General features: G+C 45.0%; 1 protein-coding gene and 6 non-coding genes across 7 annotated transcripts; 1 reads left to right on the forward strand and 6 right to left on the reverse strand.

Annotated features, from left to right (window-relative positions):
- Nucleotides 1–375: 375 nt before the first annotated feature.
- TRNAS-GCU (transfer RNA serine (anticodon GCU)) lies at nucleotides 376–457 on the reverse strand. Its single transcript has one exon. It is a non-coding gene; the product is annotated as a tRNA-Ser (tRNA).
- Nucleotides 458–1118: 661 nt separating this feature from the next.
- Nucleotides 1119–1192, reverse strand: TRNAN-GUU (transfer RNA asparagine (anticodon GUU)). Its single transcript has one exon. It is a non-coding gene; the product is annotated as a tRNA-Asn (tRNA).
- Nucleotides 1193–1865: 673 nt separating this feature from the next.
- TRNAE-CUC (transfer RNA glutamic acid (anticodon CUC)) lies at nucleotides 1866–1937 on the reverse strand. The gene has a single exon. It is a non-coding gene; the product is annotated as a tRNA-Glu (tRNA).
- Nucleotides 1938–2738: 801 nt separating this feature from the next.
- Nucleotides 2739–2811, reverse strand: TRNAV-CAC (transfer RNA valine (anticodon CAC)). The gene has a single exon. It is a non-coding gene; the product is annotated as a tRNA-Val (tRNA).
- A 743-nt stretch (nucleotides 2812–3554) lies between these two features.
- Nucleotides 3555–3636, reverse strand: TRNAS-GCU (transfer RNA serine (anticodon GCU)). Its single transcript has one exon. It is a non-coding gene; the product is annotated as a tRNA-Ser (tRNA).
- A 950-nt stretch (nucleotides 3637–4586) lies between these two features.
- Nucleotides 4587–4660, reverse strand: TRNAN-GUU (transfer RNA asparagine (anticodon GUU)). Its single transcript has one exon. It is a non-coding gene; the product is annotated as a tRNA-Asn (tRNA).
- Nucleotides 4661–14472: 9812 nt separating this feature from the next.
- On the forward strand, nucleotides 14473–18766 carry LOC148047379 (uncharacterized). The gene is given in 5 exon segments (XM_087708047.1): nucleotides 14473–14898; nucleotides 15154–15271; nucleotides 15391–15473; nucleotides 16285–16411; nucleotides 17562–18766. Coding segments are annotated over 5 exon segments (1947 nt in total). The 5' UTR covers nucleotides 14473–14484.
- The last annotated feature ends 1406 nt before the right edge of the window (nucleotides 18767–20172 follow it).

Below are 20172 nucleotides of genomic sequence, written 5' to 3' on the forward strand. Positions count from 1 at the left end.
ATTAAGGAATAATAATTACAGTTGAAAAATTGACATATAACAATAATGTACTTATGTTAACTAATGAACAATTTGTGATTCAATATATAATTGTAAGTGGTGACCATGGAAAGGACGCACAAAATCTTGCACAAAAACCAAACGACACGCTGTATGAAACGGAAGAAGGTTCTATGTGTTTTATGTTTTTGTTTGTTTAAAAATAAAAAAATAAAAAAAAAAGGAATGAGAATATGGCATAATACTTTCCCACAAGAAAGAGCACAAACAATGCAAAAATATCGACCCAGCTCAGCTTTTCACCCTTCCAATATACCGAGTGGGACTAATCCTTCAACCCCACCCCCAAATCCTGCAACCAGAAGGAAAAGGTGCCGACGAGGGTGGGATTCGAACCCACGCGTGCAGAGCACAATGGATTAGCAGTCCATCACCTTCACCACTCGGCCACCTCGTCAAGGGGGTGGGGCACTCACAGCGGTCCCTGGGTGGGCTCGAACCACCATCCTTCTGGTTAACAGCCAGATGCGCTAACCCCTTGCGCCACAGAGACAGGCAGAGGCTCTCCTCAACTCTCTGTCAGGTGTAGCAGCTGCTGCAGGACAGACGGGGCTCCCTCCCCATCCCCTCTGCGGGGGGGGGGGTGCAGGGGGAGGGCCACACTGTAAATGCTAGGTTGATGCAACAGAAGCATCTCCTCCACAGAGATCGAGTCTTTGGCTCCAGTCTCCACACCAGGAGAGACCAAAGGAGAATTTTGATTTCTAATAGATGTCTCCAAGCACCTCTCATTTTTCCACTCTGGCAGCTGTACAATCAACCACGTCTTGTTTTGCGTCTAACATATCTTGGCCTCACGTGTCAAAGTCCCTCTTCATTGAATGGTTCTGCTTCTCAGCCAGCCTGCTTATCTCATCCCCCTTTCACCTTAGTCCCTGGTTATGAATAAGTCTGCCTTCTTCCTTCTGCACTCTGGAAGGTAAAAAAAAAATACAGATTACGGTTAAATATTTAGTAAGGAAAAAAGATCGACTAGGTGAGAATTGAAGCCTCCAGATGAAGAGCTGGGTGCAACATTCAATCTCTGAATTTGCTCTGAATCACACCATCAAGCAGGCCGTCCCTGGGTGGGCTCGAACCACCATCCTTCTGGTTAACAGCCAGACGCGCTAACCCATTGCGCCACAGAGACCTGGCACAGGCTTCCCTCTCGCTTCCCCCCACCTGAGCATCCATAGCTGGGCTGGCTAGAGAGCCGTAAGATACCTTGATCACCAGACCCAGCGTGTTCCTCCCTCCCTCCCTCCGTCAGATGGGAAAAGAGAAACCCTGGATGTAAATATTGCTTCACTTGAGACAGCTGAGATGGGATTTGAATCCATGCATACAGAGTACAGAGTGTTAGTTCTCCATCAGCTCCCCTACTCAGCCATCTTGTCGAGGGAAGGGTACCTTCAGGTGCTCCTGGGTGAACGCAAAACAACCCCCACTCTTCTGGTCAACGGCCAGACCCCTTAACCCCTTGGGCCCCAGAGTTCCCCTCAGCCTCCTTGAGGAGCTGATGCCAATCTCTCTCCCCCAAGTGGACCATAGGCAGCTTTGCCCCCTCCAAGCCTTTTGCAATTCCTGCAGTCATCATCTGCTTTCTTTGAACTCCAATTAGGGCTGGTTGAATGGAGACTCTATCAAGCCTGATAGGATGACCAGAGGCTGGGATGAGATAGGATGGGAGAAAAGAGGGGGAGGGAAAGGTGGGGGAGGAAGTTCAGGACAATTTTCTGGCCAGTTCTGCTTACTTTCCTGTGAAAATGAACCTTCCTGAAAATTCCAGCTGCAGAATGGTGGATAGCTTGGAAGCAAAAGCTTTCCCTGGCCGGGAATCGAACCCGGGCCGTGGCGGTGAGAGCGCCAAATCCTGACCACTAGACCACCAGGGAAGGACAAAGTGGCTGTCATCCCTCCAGCTTCTCCTTGGAAGGGATATCAACTCCGACTGCAGGAAAGGTTCCCAGTGAAGGGAGTCTCACACCGTAAGGGCTGGATTGATGCAACGGAAGCATCTCCTGCCACAGAGATGGAGGCTTTGGCATCCTCTCTCCTTTTCTTTACCTCTGCAGAATGTGAAGCCATAAAACTGTTAAGACCTTTATTCTCTCGTTTTTGGCTCAGGACAATTAATCTTCTTTGGTCAATGGCTTAAAAGCATCCTCTGCTTCTTCATCCCCTTTTGTATTGTATTGTATTTGTATTTATTTGTCTTGTATGCCGCCCACTCCCGAAGGACTCCGGGCGGCTCACAATAGACAAGGGAATGGGGATAAATAGACAAAGACAACACTATAAAAATACAACATTCACAATTTCCTTGGGGCTGGATGTTTCACAAGCCTCCCCGGCCTGCTGGAGCAGCCAGGACTTGGTGGCTTTGCGGAAGGCCGGGAGGGTAGTAAGGATCCGGATCTCCCCGAGGAGGTCATTCCAGAGGGCTGGAGCTGCAATAGAGAAGGCTCTCCCCCGGAGGGTCGCCAGCCAACATTGGCTGGCAGATGGAATCCGGAGGAGACCTAACCTGTGAGATCTGATCGGTCTGAGGGAGGTAATCAGCAGGAGGCGGATCTCTTTTGGATAAGGGAGAAAAGAAAATGGGTGCTTCTGGTTCTTTGTATATGTTTGTGTGTGTGTGGTATTTCCCACACTTATTTGGATCTTGGAATGGCTGTGGTGCTGAGCAAAATATGTGTTTCTGCCTGGTTTCGAACCAGGGACCTTTTGCGTGTGAGGCAAACGTGATAACCACTACACTACAGAAACCAGAGGTATGGGTGTACTCAACTGGTATGCCCATATCTTTATTCCAGACTGTTATTTCCACAATAGGATAGGTTAAAGGATTGTTATGCCTTAGAAACGTGTGCCCTCCAGAGCACAGAGTTCATGAACAGATGGCTAAATATTAAAATCAGGCAGAAAAAAAATAGAGAAGGTGGGATCTGCAGTTCCAAGATACCTTGGTCACGAGACCCAGTGTGACCCTCACTCCCGCCATCAGATGGGAAAAGATAATGATGTTGTATGTATTATTTCAATATTTAGAATATTTTGTTTAAATTGTAGGAATAATAATTGGAGTTGAACTATTCATGTAAAATGGTGTTGTATGTATGGATTCAACATTTAGAATATTTTGTTTATAATTAAGGAATAATAATTACAGTTGAAAAATTGACATATAACAATAATGTACTTATGTTTACCTAATGAACAATTTGTGATTCGATATATAATTGTAAGTGGTGACCATGGAAAGGACACACAAAATCTTGCAACCAAATGACACGCTATATGAAACGGAAGAAGGTTCTATGTGTTTTATGTTTTTGTTTGTTTAAAATTTTAAAAATAAAATAAAAAAATAAATGAGAATATGGCATAATACTTTCCACAAAAAATGCAAAAATATTGACCCAGCTCAGCTTTTCACCCTTCCAATATACCGAGTGGGACTAATCCTTCAACCCCACCCCCCAAATCCTGCAACCAGAAGGAAAAAGCGTCGATGAGGGTGGGATTCGAACCCACGCGTGCAGAGCACAATGGATTAGCAGTCCATCACCTTCACCACTCGGCCACCTCGTCAAGGGGATGGGGCACCCACGGTTGTTCCCGGGTGGGCTCAAACCACCATCCTTTTGGTTAACAGCCAGACGCACTAACCCCTTGCGCCACAGAGACAGGCACAGGCTTCCCCTCCTCTCTCTCTCAGGTGTAGCAGCTGCTGCAGGACAGACGGGGCTCCCTCCCCATCCACTCTGGGGGGGGGTGCAGAGATGGGCACACTGTAAATGCTAGATTGATGCAACAGAAGCATCTCCTGCCACAGAGATGGAGTCTTTGGCTTCAGTCTCCCCACCAGGAGAGACCAAAGGAGGATTTTGATTTCTAATAGATGTCTCCAAGCACCTCTCATTTTTCCACTCTGGCAGCTGTACAATCCACCATGTCTTGTTTTCGTGTAACATATCTTGGCCTCACGTGTCCAAGTCCCTCTTCATTGAATGGTTCTGCTTCTCAGCCATCCTGCTTATTTTACTTGGTAGGCAGACGATCTCAGCAACTGCTCAGGCGTCGGGAGGGCATTAATGTTAAGTTTGTAAGTTGTGAGTCAGATCTGAGTATCGGCTGCAGCTCTCCTCCTCCCCCTGCCCTCCCCTCCCCCCTCCTCCTCCCCCTCCCTTTTGCCTTCCTAGAATTAACCTGCAGGTGACCTAATCTTTGTCACAAGCAGCTATTTCAGGACGCTTCGGACCGCTTCGGATTGCTTTACGCCACTCCAGCACTTTCCCTTCCCAAGGAAGAAGCTGAGGACACGTGGGCAGATCCCTCCCCCTTTCACGTTAGTCACTGATTGTGAACAGGTCTGCCTTGATTTTCCTTCTGTACTCTGGAAGGTAAAAAAAAATACAGATTACGGTTAAATATTTAGTGAGAAAAAAAGATCAGCTAGGTGAGAATTGAAGCCTCCAGATGAAGAGCTGGGTGCAGCATTCAATCTCTGAATTTGCTCTGAATCACACCATCAAGCAGGCCGTCCCTGGGTGGGCTCGAACCACCATCCTTCTGGTTAACAGCCAGACGCGCTAACCCATTGCGCCACAGAGACCTGGCACAGGCTTCCCTCTCGCTTCCCCCCACCTGAGCATCCATAGCTGGGCTGGCTAGACAGCAATAAGATACTTTGGTCACCCGACACAGCGTGTTCCTCCTCCCTCCGTCAGATGGGAAAAGAGAAACCCTGGATGTAAATATTGCTTCACTTGAGACAGCTGAGATGGGATTTGAATCCATGCATACAGAGTACAGAGTGTTAGTTCTCCATCAGCTCCCCTACTCAGCCATCTTGTCGAGGGAAGGGTACCTGCAGGTGCTCCTGGGTGAACTCAAAACAACCCCCGGTCTTCTGGTCAACAGCCAGACCCCTTGACCCCTTGGGCCCCAGAGTTCCCCTCAGCCTCCTTGAAGAGCTGATGTCAATCTCTCTCCCTCGAGTGGACCATAGGCAGCTTTGCACCCTCAAAGCCTCTTGCAATTCCTGTGGTCATCATCTGCCTTCTTTGAAGTCCAAGGAGGATTGGTTGGATGGAGACTCTATCAAGCCTGATAGGATGACCAGAGGCTGGGATGAGATAGGATGGGAGGATAGAAAAAAATGTGGAGGAATGAAAGTCAGACACAAGACAATTTTCTGGCCAGTTCAACTTACGTGATAACCACTACACTACAGAAACCAGAGGTATGGGTACGCTCAACTGATATGCCCATACCTTTAGCTGATCATTCCAGATTAAAGGATTTTTATACCTTAGAAATGTTTGCCCTCCAGAGCACAGAGCTCATGAAGCAGATGGCTAAATATTTAAATCTGGCAGAAGTTTAAGTTTAAGTTTTATTTTATTTATATGCCGCCCTATTCCCAAAAAGGGACTCAGGGCGGCGAACAACTTAAACGGGAAAGGGAAACATACAAGTACAAAATAGACATTTAAAATGACCAACAACCACACCTGTCAAGAGGGGAAGGGAGCTCATCAACCCCAGGCCTGCCGACACAGCCAGGTTTTAACGGCTTTTCAGAAAGCAGGGAGAGAGGTGAGGGTCCGAATCTCCCCGGGGAGAAAAAATAGAGAAGGTATGATCTGCAGTTCCAAGATGAGGAACCCAATCGATAAACATTCTGCAACCTCCACCTATTATTGGTCAACTCATCAAACAGGCTGTCCCTGGGTGGGCTCGAACCACCATCCTTTTGGTTAACAGCCAGAAGCGCTAACCTATTGCTCCACAGAGACCTGGCACAGGCCTCCCTCTCGCTTCCCCCCACCTGAGCATCCATAGTTGGGTGGCTAGACAGCAATAAGATACCTTCATCGCCAGACCCAGTGTGTTCCTTTCTCCTACCGTTCAGGATTTCTCTTTAACGGTAGTTCCTTTCTCCTACCGCTAAAGAGAAATCCTGGATGTAAATGTTGCTTCACTTGAGACAGACTCTCAACAACTGTTCCAGTGGTGTAGGGGCATCATGCAGGGTTTCCAACCTTGCGACCCGGGTTCGAGTCCCGGCTGGTGCATGTCTCCTTCCACCTTTTGCTCTTCAGGAAGGATCACCAGATGAAGTTTTGATCCCAGATTCAGTTTTAGTGGGAGAAAAGAAATGATCTTGATGGTTGGCACTGATGTCACCTTGCATTCTTAGCAGGAAGCCAAATGTTGAAATAACTTCGGGATATCCTCTTTTCTCTTGCTGGGAGGTTTTTCCAGCTTTTTCTCTCTCAGAGGAGGGGGCTTTTGGGTCATCTTGGTGCGGCAATTTGTGGCACGATGCCCCTCCTTCCCACAGCAGAAACACACGAAGGGTTTTGGTTTGCTTGCAGACCCACTTTTCCCTCCTTTTGGGGCTCCTGGGGAGGGTTGGCAGGCGGGGGTTTCTCGCTCTCTCTATCTTCATGGTAATTCTCCCTGGCTAAGTCAATCTCCACATCAGCAGCCACTTCATACCAGGGTTGTAGTCTACCAGGGGGGGGGGCTCCGGTTCATGCGGTGCTGGTAAATTTCTTTGTTTAACCCATCAGTGAAATGGTCTAACAATGCTTCTTCAGACCAACCCCTCATAAAGGCTGATAGCTCATGAAATTCTTGTATATAATCAGCTACTGGTCTCTTCCCCTGGGTAAGAGTTTAAAATTTGATTCTTGCTTTACGCTCTGTGAGTGGATCATCAAACCGCTTTCTCAAGGCGGCCATAAATCCATTATAGTCTCTCAGTAGGGGGGAATCAGCGTTATACAAGCCCACCATCCATGCCGCTGCCTTATTTTCCAAAGCCATAGTAATAACTCTTACCTTCGCTTCATCATTAGCCAATTCGTCCCCATACATTTGCATGTAATTCCATACTTGAACGACGAAGAATCCTAAATCCTTTGATTCCCCCCAAAATTTTACGCTTAAAGGAGGAAATTTAGTCATCCGGCATCTGCGCCCCCCCCTCCTCTTGGAATGTTTCTAACTGCAGTGATTGGGGTTGGAGCTGGGTCATCTTGCTCAGTTCCCCCCTCGGGGAACTTAGTTCCATACAGTATCAACCTTGGGAACTCTCAAGCTTCCTCTTTCCGTTATGTATTCAAGATGGACAGTGATTAATATTTGTATGTACTTATATGCCAGGGTCTAGGTTTATACATATGTATATAGCATGTCTATATGTGTGTTATAAATGTGTCCACTTTTAAGAGCAGGCAACAGAATTTCATTTTTAATGTGTGCCACTGTGCCCGCAGAAAAAAAGGGCAATAAAGCGAAGAAAATTAGCACCCACCCCTCTTAGAAGAATGAAATATGTTAGGAAGTGTTAAAAAGGCAGAATATTGGATGAGAAAAGGAAAAACATGTTTTTAAAGACAAAAGAGCAGCTCCCTGCCCCCAGCAAATATTTTGTCGCCAGCTTATCTACAAGACAAAAGACCTCCATCCTCAGGACATAATAGGATTAGCCCTCTACCCATCCAGCAACAGAGCTCACCACATGGCACCTGGGGATATCACATCACCCAGCACAGTTCAACCAGACTTATCTCAGACAAACTCCTAGGATTTGCACATGACCCCTACAGCAGCCAATAGGATAGATTTCTTGCACAGGAACAGGAAGTTGTAATCTAGGGCAAGGCCCATGAGAGTATAAATATCTCCACTCCATGTGATCATCTACCCAGTACTTCAAATCCATGCAATCCTGTTCACCATTAAACCATCCTTCCAAGCAGTCTCCATGTTTTCAGTCTCTTTCTCTCCACTTGGAACTCAACCCAGGTGGACATTTCTTCATACAATTGGTTATCTTCTCTAACTACTCACTATGACCTCTTCAATCAGGTTCCTTTCACTTTTTATCTTTGCCTGTAACCTAATAGTTTCTCTTGATATACGGGATTGAATCAGTCAACTCTTTGATAAAACGACTAAATTAGCACACCAGCAAAATGCTGGAGTATAGAATACTTTGAGTTTGTAAGATGACAGTTGACAAAGTTGACCACAGCCTATTTTTTTTTTGTAAGATAGATAAATGTGGGACAGATAACACAACCAAATGGATTTCTAACCAGCTGACCAACTGCACTCAATGTGTGCAGTCCTCAATGCAACAAACAGTACATCTCGTGGAGGGAAGCATGCAGTGAGATAGCTCAAGCTTCTGTCTCAGGCCCAGTCATCTTCCTAAACAAATTTTGAATGGGGGGATATCAGGAGAACTCATCAAATTTTCAGAAAAAGCCAACGTTTTAGGTTAGAAGATAGGCTCAAGATTCAGAAGGATCTTGACAGGCTTAAAAATAGGTTTCTATTCAAGAAAATACAATCCAGTGATGGGAAAAGTAAGGTTTACATTTAGGAAGGGAAAAAACAAAAATGCACAGGTATAGAATAAATTGCACCTCGCTGAACAACAGTAACTGCAAATTCCTCTGCAAATTTGATTAATTTCTGTTCTATTTCCTTGTCTTGTCCAGACTCCCTTGAAGTCCATTGACTTTTATCTGGCAGCAATTCATGTTGATCACTAGTCATTCAGATTCTTGCGTACAGGTGACATGAAATAAACTTGTCGTACTTTTGAACTCTATCCTGGCTTCTGACATCTTCTGACAGTTCATGGTGGTTTAAAGCTTTTTATTCAAATACTGCTCATTGATGGCTCTGGATCAAACTGGTGAAAGGGCACCAATTACAAATATACAATAGCAAATATAAAATAGCAGAGTTGGAAGGGACCTTGGAGGTCTTCTAGTCCAACCCCCTGCCTAAGCAGGAAACCCCATACTGTTTCAGACAAATGGCTGTCCAACATCTTCTTAAAGACTTCCAGTGTTGGGGAATTCACAACTTCTGGAGGCAACTTCTGTTCCACTGATTAATTGTTCTGTCAGGAAATTTCTCCTCAGTTCTAAGTTGCTTCTCTCCTTAATTAGTTTCCACCCATTGCTTCTTGTTCTACACTCGGCTGGGAACAGACCAGAAACCTTTGCCTTCCAACATTTTGACTCCCTTTTCATCAGGATCCTTTCTTCTAGATTATTCTCCTTATATTTTAGAGTGTCCTTTGGTGCTTCCAACCCTCTTTAGCTGCCTAGAGGCATGGATTTGAAAAGAGCAGCTGTAATACTCAAACTATCCAAATAACCATCAATATAAATCTTAATTTTCCTAATTTCCCTGCCAGCCCACACATCTCCCATCACTTCACTGAGTTTGACAACAACCCCAAGACACAAGCTGGGTTTCAAAAAGAGGCTTCTATTTCTTGTCTTTCTGACAGGATTTTTGCCCATTTTTGAGTTCTTCTTGTATTTCTAGACCCTTCAGAGAAGCTGCTCTTGAGGAAATGGACTTTTGAGTCTCCACAAAGATTTTCTCAATATTCACATGATCACAGATGGTTCTTCAACATCGTTGCTTGTAATCATTTAGTCATGTCTGATTCTTTGATACTTTATAGCAATTGGTCTCCATGCTAGCCTATCAATCTTCTTCCAATTGTTGTATGTTCAGATGTTATCAATACAATACAAGAGCAGAGTTTGAAGGGACTTTGGAGGTCTTCTACTCCAACCCCCTGCCTAGGCAGGAAACCCTATACCGTTTCAGACAAATGGCTATCCAACATCTTCTTAAAGACTTCCAGTGTTGGGGCATTCACAACTTCTGGAGGCAAGCTGTTCCACTGATTAATTGTTCTAACTGTCAGGAAATTTCTCCTCAGTTCTAAGTTGCTTCTCTCCTTGATTAGTTTCCACCCATAGCTTCCTGTCAGATGCCTTGGAGAATAGTTTGACTCCCTCTTCTTTGTGGCAACCCCTGAGATATTGGAAGACTCCTATCATGTCTCCCCTAGTCCTTCTTTCTATTAAACTAGACATACCCAGTTCCTGCAACCGTTCTTCCTATGTTTTAGTTTCCAGTCCCCTAATCATCTTTGTTGCTCTTCTCTGCACTCTTTCTAGAGTCTCCAGATCTTTTCTACATCGTGGCGACTGAGCCACGATCAAGCCAGTGTGTTCTCTGCTTGCCTCTTCTTCTTTGTCCCTTAGCCATTCCTGCCATCATTGCCTCCTCCAAAGAATTTGCCCACATAACATGGCCAAAGTATTTATGCCAGCATCACGGCTCAGAGGCATCACTTCTTCTTCCATCAGCCATTCTTAGTGTCCAATCTCACATGCATACATCATTACGGAGAACCAAGAATTTCCACATTAAAAAGTGGAAAATTTAGCAATTGCTGCCTGCTGGGGAGCTGATCTCCTTTCTGGACAGGCAATTTTGGAGGCATCCTTTCCTTTTACTCCCAAAAGTGCTTTTCCAAAAGGCTGTATTAGCACCCAGCCCTCTCCCAGAAAAATGAAATATCCTAGGAAATATTGAAAAGGCGGAATATTATATTTCCCTGGATGTGAAAAGGGAGAAACAGGTTTTTAAAGAAAAAGTAGCTCTCTGCAGCTTCCTGCCCCTCCCCCCTTTGTCAATGACCCATTAAAGCCTGAGCTAGTGTACTTTACATAATAAAGGAAGGATTCACCTTCCAGAGAAACTCACCACATGGCATCTGGAAACTCCAACTTGGGACTCAAAATACAGCCTAGAGAGTTGCCCCTGCATGGCCCCATGGGAGCCTGAAAACAAATCAGGATGCATTTCTTACATAGGAACAGGAAAAACAGAGGTGGGGCTGAAAGGATTATAAAAAGCTCAGCAAGCCCCTTCCTCTTCTCTTCTTCTTCACCCAACATTGAAGCATGTGATCACCTTTTTTCTGTTCAGGAGTTCAGCCATGTGGTCCTGTCCACCATTAAACCATCTTTCCAAGCAGCCTCCTTGTCTCCAGTGTCTTTTTTCCCCACTTGGAGCCGAACCCAGAAGGACATTTCTTCCAACAAGGCAACTGGATTTTCTTAGGGTTTTTTTTTCCCTTTGGAAATCTTTTGCTTTGAAAATCTGTGAAAATCATCCCATAAGCTTCTTCAGTTCTTCTTGGACGAGAAGCGAAACGTTTTCAAAGAAAACCAAGAATTGTCTTTTGGAAAAGTATCTCTGGGACAACCACAACCTGAATGACTTTGAACCTCTGTGGACACTTCCCTTTGTAGAAAGCTAGCACCCACCCTTCCCCTAGAATAATGAAATATTTTAGGAAATATTAAAACCGGCATAATATTATATTTCCCCAAAAAGAGAAAGAGAAATCGTAAGGGAGACAGAAACTCGGAGCTTCAGCAGGTATTTGGTGCCCATGGAGAACGACTGGCCCAGCCTTTCTACCAGACTTCAGCCTCAGGGTGATGGGATTAGCCCTCACTCAAGATCCAAACCAGGGCAAAGGCATTAAGACACTGTTGGAAGAAATGTCCTTCTGGGCTCGGCTCCAAGTGGGGAAAAAGACACTGGAGACATGGAGGCTGCTTGGAAAGATGGTTTAATGGTGGACAGGACCACATGGCTTGAGCTCCTGAACAGAAAAAGATGATCACATGCTTCAATGTTGGTGGAGAAGAGAAGGGCAGAAGAGAAGCTGAGTCCCTGGTTTTATGCCCTCTCTGGCCTTTGATCTTGATCTTGTGTTCTGATTGGTTGTCAGACTCCCATGGGGCCATGCAGGGGCAACTCTCTTCTAGGCTGCGTTTTGAATCCAGGTTTGGTTGAGTTCTCAGATGCTATGTGGCGAGTTGGGTAAAGGGCCAATATTATCATGCCTTAATCCCATCTGCCTGGCGCTGAAGGGGAGAACTCTTTATCATGTAAAGGGACTGGCTTGGCCTTCTTAATGGCCCAGTGACAAAAAGGGTGGGGGCAGGAGGCTATTCTGTCTTTATAAAACATGTTTATTCCTTTTCACATCCAGGGAAATATAATATTCTGCCATTTCAATATTTCCTAGGATATTTCATTTTTCTGGGAGAGGGCTGGGTGAAAACTTCCTACAACACAATAGAAATTGCCCAACAACACCCTTTCGGAACACAAGACCCTTGATTATATCAGCAAGGTTCAACCAAGCCTGGGACTCAAGACAGCCTACAAAGTTAGCTATAGTCCCCTGCATAGTCCCATGGGAGTCTGACATCAGCCAATAAAATATATTTTTGCACAGGAACAGGAAGCTCAAGGCCCAAGAGAGGGTATAAATAACCCTCACTCTCCACTCCATGTGGTCAACTGGCCAGGACCTCAAACCCATGTGGTCCTGTTCATCAATAAACCATCTTTCCAATCAGCCTCCATGTTTCCAGTGTCTTTCACCCTGCTTGGAACTGAACCAGCTGGATATTTCTCTCAACGGCTTCTACTCTAATGCCCATCATTCCCAGAGCCCAATAGAACGTGATCTCTCATCAGCCCTTGCAGGGTCCTCTTGGCATTGCGCACACAGTCCACCAGGGGGCGCCCTCAGCAACCGTTGGAAAAGCCGGGGAACACACACCCGAAACTCACCCACTCACTCACCCCGCCGCCGCTTTCAGGAGGGAACTGAGCATGCGCTTGCCTCTTTTGCGAGCTCAAGAGACGCACGTGTTGCCCGGTGCATTTTCCCCCAGAAAAGTTTTGAAAGCGTTATCAGCCATTTCTCCAGTGTCCGATTCTGCTCCCCCTCGCTCTGCTTCCCTTAAGCTGAGCCTTTCCCGGAGTCCAAGAGGCTGCAAGGAAGCCTTGCACGGAGGGAGACCAAGACCTGACTCCGGAGTTCAGTAAGTGCGGGGGGGGGGTTCTTTCACGGGCTGGACTGTGCGCAGAGACACGCAAAAACTTCATGAAGTTCGGAGTCCTGGAAAGTGGGGAGCCCCTTGTCCCATGTTCCCCTGCCGCCCCTGTGCAATGCATGCACGGGACAGGCAGGGAAGAAATCAAGAGCTACGGACTCGATGCGTTGCCTCCAGGAGGAAAATCAAGATGGCCCATTTATTTTCCATTTCATTGGGGGGGAAACTGCTAGGCGCGGGGCGGAGGAGGGGGTCGGCTTTGCAAAGCAGGTTGGTGCCTCCAACTCCTGGACAATTTCCTGCAAATTTATTGGCCCCGTTTTCAAAAGGGCTTCCTCTTTTCTAAGCTGAGAGAAGCGACTGCCGAAGTCTCACCTGGCTTCAAGGTGGGCAAGGATTCGAACTCACTTTCCTGTTTCTCCGCTTTCCTCCACTGTGAGGCTTTGCCAGAAAGGGTTACATGAACTGAGGTGGAAATGCAGGCTGGGATGCACCATTCACACTATATACAGGTAATCCTCAACTTGCAATCACCCTTGAGCCCAAAGTTTCCGTTGCTTAGTGAAGCATTTTCTAAGTGAACTTTGTGCCATTCTTGTCACAGTTGTTAAGTGAATCAACATGTGTAAATAATATGATTGTTAAATGAATCTGGCTTCCCCATTGACTTTGCTTGTCGAAAGATTGCTCAAGGTGATCCCATGACCTCGGGATGCCGAAACAGTCATAAATATGAATCAATTGCCAAGCATCTGCATTTTCATCCTGTGATTGTGGGGATGCTGCAACAGTCACAAGTGTGAAAAATGATAAGTCACTTTTTAGTGCCATTGTAACTTTGAACGGTCGCTAAATGAACTGTTGTAAGCTGAGGACTACCTGTGCTCTGTAAGCCACTGTTTTTTTCAAACTTGGCCAATGTAAATGCCAGGAGTTTTAAGTCCATAAGTCCTATGTTGGCCAAGTTTGAAGAAAGACTGGATTAGGCTGAAAGTGGGAAATGATGTTCCCTTTTCTATGATGTGCCTCAGTCAAAGCATGTTTAAAGCCTACATGGCTTTAAATATGCTTTGGCTGATTCACTTGGAGGTTAGTTCGATATGCTTTGGATGGTGGTTTGTTAATTGTGGCTTCTGGAGTTCAGCTAAGGGCTTGGACCAGGAGGTTAATGGGATTCTGCTGGCTGGAAGTTCAAATACTGATTGATTTATCCATTAAATCAATTTAGTTAGCCACTCCTTTCAATTGCTACTTGGAGACCTGAGACATTTATGATCTGGATGGTACAGAGGTTGTTTTTAACATTGAAAACAGTCCTCAAAATTATTTGAATGCATCATTAAGATATAGTTACATATTTTAAATGTAGTTATCCAATACTTTTAGTCCTTGCCAGAAGTTGATCTAGAAGCTACATATTTTTCTCCACACAAAGATAAATCAGCCTACCTACTAAGATGTCCCTCCCTCTTCCCAGATATTGGTAGGTTCCTAAGAATTTCTTATTTGGGTTTTTGTGGCTGCTCGGTTGGTCAAGCTGTAATTCTGGAAGTTTCACTTGTTTTCCATTTCACATATGTAAGATAGAAGTCTTTCCTGATTCCTCCAGAAACTGAAGGACCTTCTGAGGGAAGAGGATCGAATGGCCTTGGCAGCTTTGAAGACCAGAGAGAAGATGGAGGGACAGTGGCAAGCACATGCAGACGTTGGGAAAGGCCCTCCAGTTACTCAGCCTGGGAGCTGTGGGAAGAATGGGGCAAGTCTTGGGCAGAAGAGCCAAGAAGCTGCAGCCAGGAGTCCAGAGGTTCAATCCTGTGACTTCAGAAAAGTGGAGTTCCAGGAGGGGAAGAGTCCCCGAGATCTTTGCAGTCAGCTTCACCGCCTTTGTCGTCAGTGGCTGCAGCCGGAAAAACACAGCAAGGCTCAGATGCTGGACCTGGTGCTCCTGGAGCAGTTCCTGGCTGTCCTTCCCCCAGAAATGGAGCAATGGGTGCGGGAGTGTGGAGCGGAGACCAGCTCCCAGGCGGTGGCCCTGGCCGAGGGTTTCTTGCTGACTCAGGAGGAGGAAAAGATGCAAGAGGAGTTGCAGGTGAGAGAATGTAATCTTAGCAGCTCTAAAACGGAATTCCCCAAATTGTCTCTCTGTCAGTTTTGGGGGATTAAGAGCTCCTAAGCCAATTGTTCCCTTCTTCTTCTCCCAGAGGATATATTTGGGGCAATTCTTACATTCTCAGTTTCCTGCTTCAGCGATAGACATTGGGGTCTGCGAGGTTGAGGGTGCAGTATGATAATTCATTTTTATCTCTTTGCTCTTCCCTTCTCCCTCGTGTCGCTTTGTGTCCAGAAATCATTGGAAGCGGTGACTGAGTATGCCAAGGAAAAGAAATATTCATCCAAACCGTCTCAAGAGCTGCTGTTCAGGGAGAGCTTCCGGAAAAATCAAAGTCAGGACAGCACATCAGGTAACGGAAGCTCTTTCCGTGTGGTGTGAGATTTCAACATTCAGCTTCTTCCTTGCTCCTCTTGATTAGAATCCCTCTCTTTAAATAATCTGCTTCCACCGTTTTTCTCCCCCACACAGAGAGTAGAAAGCAGTCCTTGGTCTTTTTGGAATCCCCTCGTCTTTGTGGTGGAGCTGAAAGAGTAGCTGAACCTGGGCTTCAGGTGAGGAGGAGGAACACCAGAAAAGATTCATGAAACCTGGATGGGTTTCATTTTGTGCTGGAGTTCAGGGTACAGCAGGGGGTCCCCAGCTCCCATTCCGTGGAACAACACCGGTGTGCGGCATGCCAGAAATGAAGGCAACAATGAAATACCCCAACCCCCTCTGGTCTGCGGAAAAACCTCTCCACGGAACCAGTCCTTGGTGCCCGAAACATTGGGGGACCGCTGGTGTATAGTATTGCTCTTTCTAAACAGCACACATTTGGATCAGGTCATTAAAATTTCACACTCGGTTTAACCTACCTGTTCCTTCTGATAAGCTTTCTCCACCCTCCTTCTTCAGGCTTAGATTTCCCTGACCAGATGTTGTCTCAACCGGAAATCTTCCTTCTGTCCCCCAGGGCCATTGTCATCTACCATTGCAACTTCACCCAACACTTCCATGAAGGTGTGAAATGGGGGCAGAGTTGCTCCCTCACTGGATAAAGTAAGCCATTGGCAAAAATTTCAGGGCGGGTTTCACCAGTATTTTGCTCTGCCCAACCTACAAAGAATTGGAGCCACTGATAAGTAGTAGGTTTAGGACCTAACCACCATTTTTACCCAGAAGACTTTTTTTAGTTCCCTTCACTGAAAGGTATCCCAGGTCCTGCAGCAAAGTTCAGTTGTGCCGTTAGCCAAAAGCTGTGAGATTTTGAATTCTGCACAAGATGTCCATTGTACCCGTTGCATCTCCTTGAATTGGTGGAAGAAAACTGCCAAATTATGTTTGGGATTATCTGTTAATAGGGAAACTTGTTTCCTTGTTCAGGATTTTGTGTCTTTGGACGACGTGGCCGTGTATTTCTCCGAGGAGGAGTGGTCTCAACTGGATGCTGACCAAAAAGCTCTCCATGGGGAAGTCATGCTGGAGAATTCCAGGAATCTGGCTTCTCTGGGTAAGAATCCCCATCTCTGCTCAGAAACAGAGAAAAGTCATGGGGTCAGAGAGGGGGGTTAGATGTTATTTAAAAAAAATAGATGAAGTGAAATAAGGGAGTAGATGCAACCAGCTGTTTATATATGTGTGTTTATGTGTGTATGTGTGTTGTAATTGTGCTGATAAATAAATAAAGGGAGAATCGTATACATCTATTTCAAGCTATATAGCTCTCATCAGCTAGATCTATACTAGTCTCCCCTTATTTATCAGCACAATTGCAACATAAATGTAACAAAGGCAACATTAAAAAAACGGCTTTCTGCCTGGATGGCTCCCAGAGTGAGCCGATAGACAGAAAAGGGAAGCAGTATGCTCCCTCCCATATATGGGAATACCAGGGGTTGACCGTGTTTCAAGGTTAAAATAAAATGGCGGCTAAGATGATGATGGTGATGATGATGATATATTTCCATGCCGCAAAAGAATATAGCAGGAAATTGTGGGGTGGGCTGCATGCAGGGATAGGATGGCCTCCCTTAAGGAAATTTCTGCCTTCCTTGTATTGATGCTGAATGGCTGCTATTCAAGACCAGATGCTATTGAACACCAATTTAGCGTATAATAATATTGTTCTTTGACATGATCTGATTGGTGGATGAAGCAACGGATTGGCATGCATAAGCAAGATTTGGATGTGCCCTGAAATGGGCCCACTTGGGCCCTGAGTTTGGCATCATCCCAAATTGGAAGTGGGGAGCTATTGCCATTCAGAAGGTCCTGTTGGTTTTCAAAGACACTGCTCTGCAGACAAGTGGAAACGAGACTTTCACTGAAATTGGGGAGCTGGTGGGTAAGTTGCTGCCCCTGCCCGATGATATAGTATCCAAAGCATTTCAGGAGTTCATGTCACAATGTCATCAATACACTGGTGGTCAAAGATTAGATCAGGGTTTTATCTTAGGTTCATTGTGACATGATCCATTCCTGATGTATGAACCTGATAGGAGCCCACTTGGAAATGCATATTTGGTAAAACACTAGTTCAGATCTTCATATCAGTCAACAAAGCAGAGAAAAATATAGTGATCAGGTAAATTTTAGCAGAAAAAGTTTGATCTTTAATCATTTCCATAGTTTTCCGACAATTTTCATTTTGCTTTTTCAAGGATATAATGGGCAAGAGAGTAAGAATTGCAAGGAGGAAAGCCAAGCAATCCACTCGAAAGACAGAAAAGGGAAATTTGCAGATCAGATGCAACCAAAGAGTGATGAAACAAAGCAATTACAAAATGGAATTAAAAAAGGCTTTCCTTGGGTTAGTCGGCTTCCCAACCATACAATCATTGATATGGGAGAAAGAATAGATCAAAGCATGGAGTGTGGAAAGAACTTTAATACACTGGATCATTTGATTTTCCGTAACAAAACACATTCAGAAGAGAAACCAAATACCTTTACTAGTAGGAGTCATCTTATTTCCCACAAGATAATCCACACAGGAGAAAAGCCATATCAATGCATGGAGTGTGGAAAGAGCTTTACTCGTAGGAATATTCTTAATTCCCACAAGAGGATCCACACAGGAGAGAAGCCATATCCGTGCATGGAGTGTGGGAAGAGCTTTAGATTCAAAAGTGTTCTTAGTAGGCATAAAATGAGTCGCCACTCAGGAGAGAAGCTATATGAATGCAAGGAGTGTGGAAAGAGCTTTACTCGTAGGAATATTCTTAATTCCCACAAGTGCATCCACACAGGAGAGAGGCCATATCAATGCATGGCGTGTGAAAAGACCTTTATTCGTAGGAGTCATCTTATTTCCCACAAGATAATCCACACAGGAGAAAAGCCATATCAATGCATAGAGTGTGGAAAGAGCTTTACTCGTGGGGATACTCTTAATTCCCACAAGAGGATCCACACAGGAGAGAAGCCATATCAATGCATGGAGTGTGGAAAGACCTTTACTTCTGGCAGTAATCTTAATTCCCACAAGAGGATCCACACAGGAGAGAAGCCATATCCGTGCATGGAGTGTGGGAAGAGCTTTAGATTCAAAAGTGTTCTTAGTAGGCATAAAATGAGTCGCCACTGCCTGTCAATGCAGGGAGCACAGAAAAATATGTGGAAAGTGATTAGGAGGAATTGTGTTCCATTAAAGGATTCCCAGAGGGGAGAAGTCATATCAGTGGAAACAGCTTGAGAAGTTGTAGCTCTCATTTAACATAAAAGGTTCCACAAAGAGAAGCAGTCCTATCAATGTAGGGAGTGCAGGAAGAGCTTCAATACAAATAGTTGTCTAAAATCTCATGCAAGGGTCCATTTGAATAATATTTCAAATAAATACCAAACCTACTTCGATATGCCCACATAAATTACCTTTCTAATCCAGATCAGAACAAGATGAATCCTAAATCATAATTGCGGTTTTGCTAAGTAGGAGGTTGCAAAGATAAAGTAACAATGGAGATAATAGAAATTAACTGCCCTGTTAGCAATGTGTCCTGCCTAATAGTTAATTAATGCAATATTAATAATTACCCAATTGTTTGGTGGAACTCCATTTGAACAATATATCCATGCTGTGTCTCAGGTAGAGAAAAGTTGATCGGCATTTCTCCCTTCAGACCAGAAGTGTATAACCCTCCATCCCTTTCTACAGTTCAAGTTGTTCTTCCTTTCCTTAATCTTGTTACAATCTACGTTTCCACCCTTGCTTCTCATTATGAAACCCAACGACAGCAATAATTGGGGAAGAAATTTTACTGATCCTAATTGGAAGAAGCAGTTCAGTGGCTGTCTCCTATCTTGTGATTTTTCTTTCTTTCTTCCCTTGTTTTGCTTTATGTAAGAGTGAAAAAAAGAACTTAAAGCATGTTGAGGTCACAGTCAAGCATCAGCCGAGGAAAGGGATTTTTGGAACCCGGGGAAATAGGACAATCGTTCCAGGAATGGTGGTAGATATCTCCATATTGGAAAGTGCTGCAATTTTTACAAAGGAGTTTCTATTTCATGGGGATGAAAGTAACTAAATTTGAACTGAGAACATATCACAGAATCCTTACCACAAACCTTTAAAATGTATGGAAGAAACTTCAGAGGAAGAACTCTGGAAAGGAACTATGATTTAAAAGTCCTACAAAAGGACATGCAAATGCTTCTCCAGCAAAAGTCCCAAATTCTGGTTTTCTCTGGAGTGGTCAGGACCCAGACAAAGGCTAAAATAGATTTTGATTTTTACATTTACCTAAAACCTGAGATTAAACTAACTAAATAGTGTTAACTTGATTGTTTTTGAGTCATATATTTAATGAACTTTGGGTCGATTGCAAATTGCAAGCATGAGATGTTTGGAGGGGTCTACTTGAGGGTTTTGGATTCTCATGCTAGCTTGAAACGGCCACCTAACAGGAGAACAAGTGGAGAAGTTGAGAGGAAACTAATTTGCTCAAAGACCTAAATTTACAGCAGGAGATAAAAGAGCCCCAAGTCTCAGATCCGACCTTGGTACCCTCAATGACACCGTCCTCATATCTGATGCCAGGGTTCTCTTTGACTTTCATAGCTTCCGTTCCAGGGGTGTCAAACTCAATTTCATTGAGGGCCACAGCAGGGTTGTGTTTGACCTGGGGGGGGGGGTGGGGTGGACATGGCAAAGGTGGGCATGTACAGCTCAAAGCCACACGTGTGAGGGACGTCTGTGGCGGCCCAAGCTCCCTGTCAATGAAAACGGCCTCCCAAGCTCTGTTTTTGGCTGCGACTGCCTCCTGCAATCCTCTA

The sequence above is a fragment of the Thamnophis sirtalis genome, unplaced genomic scaffold (genome assembly GCF_051295495.1).
Source record: "Thamnophis sirtalis isolate CommonGarterSnake01/CBP01778 unplaced genomic scaffold, rThaSir2_p1.2 scaffold_3, whole genome shotgun sequence".
Lineage (NCBI taxonomy): Eukaryota > Metazoa > Chordata > Lepidosauria > Squamata > Natricidae > Thamnophis > Thamnophis sirtalis.